This window comes from Marmota monax, unplaced genomic scaffold (genome assembly GCF_021218885.2).
Source record: "Marmota monax isolate L192 unplaced genomic scaffold, Marmota_monax_Labrador192_F-V1.1 WCK01_AAM20220418_F8-fsc01033, whole genome shotgun sequence".
Taxonomy (NCBI): Eukaryota; Metazoa; Chordata; class Mammalia; order Rodentia; family Sciuridae; genus Marmota; species Marmota monax.
This window is the reverse complement of record NW_026693187.1, coordinates 60,998-65,403: the sequence shown is the minus strand read 5'-3', so window position 1 is coordinate 65,403 and position 4,406 is coordinate 60,998. Positions and strand designations below refer to the sequence as shown.

General features: G+C 44.7%; 1 protein-coding gene across 1 annotated transcript; it reads left to right on the top strand.

The window, feature by feature from the left end:
- Positions 1–3,225: 3,225 nt before the first annotated feature.
- Positions 3,226–4,152, top strand: LOC124100495 (olfactory receptor 9G19-like). Its single transcript, XM_046456028.1, has one exon. The coding sequence runs from the start codon at positions 3,226–3,228 to the stop codon at positions 4,150–4,152; it is 927 nt and encodes a 308-aa protein (XP_046311984.1).
- Positions 4,153–4,406: the final 254 nt, after the last annotated feature.

Below are 4,406 nucleotides of genomic sequence, written 5' to 3'. Positions count from 1 at the left end.
GCCAGTGAGAGCAGTAGAATGCTCCCACAGGACATTTCTTTCATTGGTTGGCATCCTCTAGAAAGAAGAGTATTTGAGGATACTGGGTTAAAGCTTAATTTTGTTAACAAAGACATTCTCAGGGGAATAATGTTTTACTGTTCCGAAGGCACAAGTTTTCACATTGCAAATGTTCATTAGCACAATTTTAATTTCCAGAACTACTAATATTAGCAAAAATCTGAACTTCAGTGACTCCTGGTGAGACCCTCTATATTCTATTCACCTCCACGTACAATTGGTAACAAAGGTTTCGCCATCCATCCAAGCATGCATCCCACACTCAGGATTTGACCTCTCTCTTCCAAAATCCCAGGGGTGACCTACCATCCAGGGTTCCTCAGGTCTTCCTGAAATGAGGACTGAGGAAGTGGTTAAGGGATGGAAAGGGGGGACATCTGGCTCCCAACTCTCCAGGATTAGCCTCAGCCGAGGCGCACACTCTCATCTATTCTTTGAACCTTGAAGCAGGAGCCATAGACTCACCTGGGTGTCTCTGGCATGAGCCAGGTGGGCATTCTGCTAACTGCTGCTTCATCCCTGACCACCTAAGCATTCACACCCTTCTGGGTTTCCCCAAGGACCTCTATGCACACCCATCCCCACACCATTCTTTGAATTATTTTTCTTTGCACTTGACAAGGGATATATGTGACAGGTTGCATCAGGAATTCTAGGAAGGAGAAGACCCGAAGGTACCTCTCCCACACTATATGTACTCTAGGGGTTGAATTATGCACAACTTGCCATTCCCCAAGTATTCCACAGATGTCTCCATCCAACTGAAAATTCCAGGACTGCCTCCAATAGCTGCTCAGGATCATAGCTTTGGCAGCAGCCAACCTATGTCAATGCTCTTTAGTGTTCTCCAAGTCCAGATTCTATCTGCCCACTGACTGGCCTGGAGTCAATGATTGGAGGGTCTCAGTCAACTGTCCTCTTTCAATTCTTACTAATGTTGAATACAGAGAGGAGCTGTGGGAATCAGAGATGGACTGTGTTGTTGGCTCTCCAGTTCTGCTGCAGTTAGGGAATGCCTTCTCTGGAGTTTGGGGTAAATTGGGGAAGGGCAGGCTCAGAACAGCAGATAAGCTTCTACCATTCAATAATATTTAATAATCAGTATGATCATATTTCATAGTGTGGTTCTGTTGAGTGTCTGCAAGATTCCTAACTGTCCTTATGCAGGAGCTTGTGCACTCCCGCTGCTGGAAATGCTAGAGCGAGCTCCTGCAGCACCACATCTAAAAGCCAAGTGTGTGAAGGGCAACGCCCCAGGTTGCACTCAGGCTGCTCACTCCTTTATTATCCACTGAGCACGAACTGGGCTTGGTCCTGAGCACTTACTGCATAAAGTGAAAGACAGAGTCCCATCCTGCTCAGAAGGATCATGCTTGCAGAGGGAAAAAATGGCAAGTAGGAAATAAATACTAAACCCAGACCTCTAAGGTGCAGGGATTTGGTACGCACACCTAGAATCAAGGCTTACATCAAGTTTATGCATTCAGTAAAAGACAATTTCCCTGGGCGTTAGCAGAGGTTTTGTTTTTATAAAAGATCCCTCAAAACTGTTTTTAGGTATTCTAACTCCAATATGTTTATTGTGATCAATTTAACCTCAATGTGTTTGAGGATATGAAATAATTCTAGGACTCTTCCACATGAGATGACAGTGGACAAAAATTTACATGGATGTATTTAATCATATCAGAGGAAACATTCCACTGTTGATTTTCTTACTCTCTTATTTCACTTAGCATGAAGTTCTCCAGTTCCATCCCCTTTCCTCCAGTTCCATCCAGTGACCAGCAAATGACATCATTTCATTCGTTTTTATGGTTGAGTAAACTCCATAGCATATATAGACCACATTGTCTTTATCCATTCACTCTTCATAGGCACGTGGGCTGGTTCCATATCTTAGCTATTGGGAGTCATGCTGTAAACATGGAGGGATGTGGCTATGTCCATACTGCAAAATCCAGTTGTCTGAATTACACATAGCACAATGAACAAGAATCTTCTAAAGGAGAAGGCTTTTTCTGCAGGTCATAGACTGAGCTCTGAAGAATGGGCTTCTACTTTATTCTTTCCAAGAAAAGAGGTTCATCCTACCTCCTTTCAGGTAACATTTGCAGTATAAAGAGAGACCCAGCCAAACTTCACAGACAGACAGAATCCTGAGTGGCAGTGAAACAAATTCCTGTTCTCTCCTGTATGTTCTGTTAGTAGTTTTACTGAAGAGGGACTGCATTTAATTCTCTGTCTTAGCCCCCACCTCCTTCTCCTCTTCCTCCTGGTCTGGTCCTCCTTCCTCCATATCTTTTGTTCCTTGTCATTGGTTTTTGTTGTTGTTTTGTTTTTATATTATTACCTAGAAGTTGATCTAGAAGTTGAGGTTATCTTTCGGGTTTTAACATATTAAATATTTTCTGATCAATACTTTAATTGTACTTCACAAATTAAAAAAAACATTTACTAATTTAGTAAATCCTGAAACTACCAAAAAAAACCAATAAAATCATTTAACTTTCCAAAAAATAAAAACAAGAAAATCAATAGTTTAGGGACAGACAGCAAAACTGACACCAGTAAAGGGAACTGGGAAAGAAGGTAATCATACAAAAAAAAATCTAGGAGTGCTTGGGGAATCTATAGGCAGTCACACCAAGAGAAAGGAAGGAGTTAAAAAATACACCTCTCTCCATTGGCTAAAACATCACTGATGGAGTTAATGTTGAAACACCCCAAAGTGGTGAACTGTGGCAATGTATGAAGTAAATACATGAAACTTGTTACCCGAAGCCATCCAAAATGAAGGGGGAGGAAAAATTGATGAGACATCTCTCCTCTCCTCTCCTCTCCTCTCCTCTCCTCTCCTCTCCTCTCCTCTCCCCCTTTGTCCTCCCCTCTCCCTCTCTTCCATGAGGCTCTGTTTTCCAGCAATGTGATGAGAGCAGTTGACTTAGACACAGGCTGCAGATTGGTTCATCAAAATCATCACATAATTCCCTGAGTTATGATCATTACATAAGCTGCTTCTTGGGTGTTTCTTCATTGAGAGAAGATGTACCTCTGTAGACAAAAGACCTTCATGGACAAGGTTTCCAGTTCATCTCCTGTTTCTGTTCTCTTTCTTAGCTCTCTGTGGCCACTGCATCAGAACACAACTTCAGAGAGGGAGAAATGTTCAATCAAACCAGAGTGACCCAGTTCATCCTCAGGGGTTTCTCAGACATCCCAGAATGGAGATTAGTGGTGGTCTTATTTTTCTCCTGGGTCTATGCCTTTGCCCTCCTGGGGAATATCTCCGTCATCATAGCTGTGGTTAGAGACAGCCGCCTCCACTCGCCCTTGTACTTCTTCCTGAAGAATCTGTGTTTTGTGGATCTGAGCTACACCTCGGTCACCATCCCCAAGGCACTGGAAACCACCCTTCAGGGATCTGGGGTCATTTCCTACTTTGAGTGTGTCACTCAGTTTTACATGTTTTTTACACTTGCTACGACAGAGTGCTTTCTGCTCACGGCCATGGCTTATGACCGGTGCATGGCCATCTACAGGCCCTTGCTCTATGGGGCCATCATGAGCCAGAGGCTTTGCTGTGCCTTGGTGGTCCTGGCCTGGGTGGGTGGGGCCCTCTGTGCAGCCTTCCTGGCCCTCAACACCTTCTCCCTTCCCTTCTGTGGGCCTAATGTTGTTGAGCACTTCTTCTGCGACATTCCTCCTCTCATGAGACTCTCCTGTGCTGACTTCCACTCCAGCGAGGAGATGGTCTTCGCTGTGGGCAGCTGTGTCATCATGAGCTCCTTTGCCCTCAAGGTCCTCTCCTACATCCACATCATCTCCACCCTCCTGCGGATGCCCTCCGTGGATGGCCGGTGGAAGGCCTTGTCCACCTGCTCCTCCCACCTGACCACGGTCCTTCTGTTTTACACCAATGCAAGCTTCACCTACTTGAAGTCTGCGTCTCAGTACTCCCCCACCCAGGGTCGCCTGGCATCCATTTTCTACTCCATCCTCACCCCTTCCTTGAATCCTGTCATCTACTGTCTGAGGAACCGAGACATGAAGGTCGCGCTACACAGACTGTACTGTCAGAGAAAGTTCTGAGTGCTAGTGACCGCACAGTGTGGGCTCTTGTCCAGGGGTCTGATGACCAGGGGGTGCAGACAAACCTTACCCCATTCCTCTCTTTGATTCTTCACCCACACAGCCACCTGCTGCTTCTCCTCTCTCTCCAGATGGTCTTTTGCTTCAGTGGTTTTATATACTTTTCCACCACAGAAAAACAAATTTTTATTTCTTCAGTTAGTACCCTAAAAATCACTTCTTTTATATTTATTTTTTAGTTGGACACAATATCT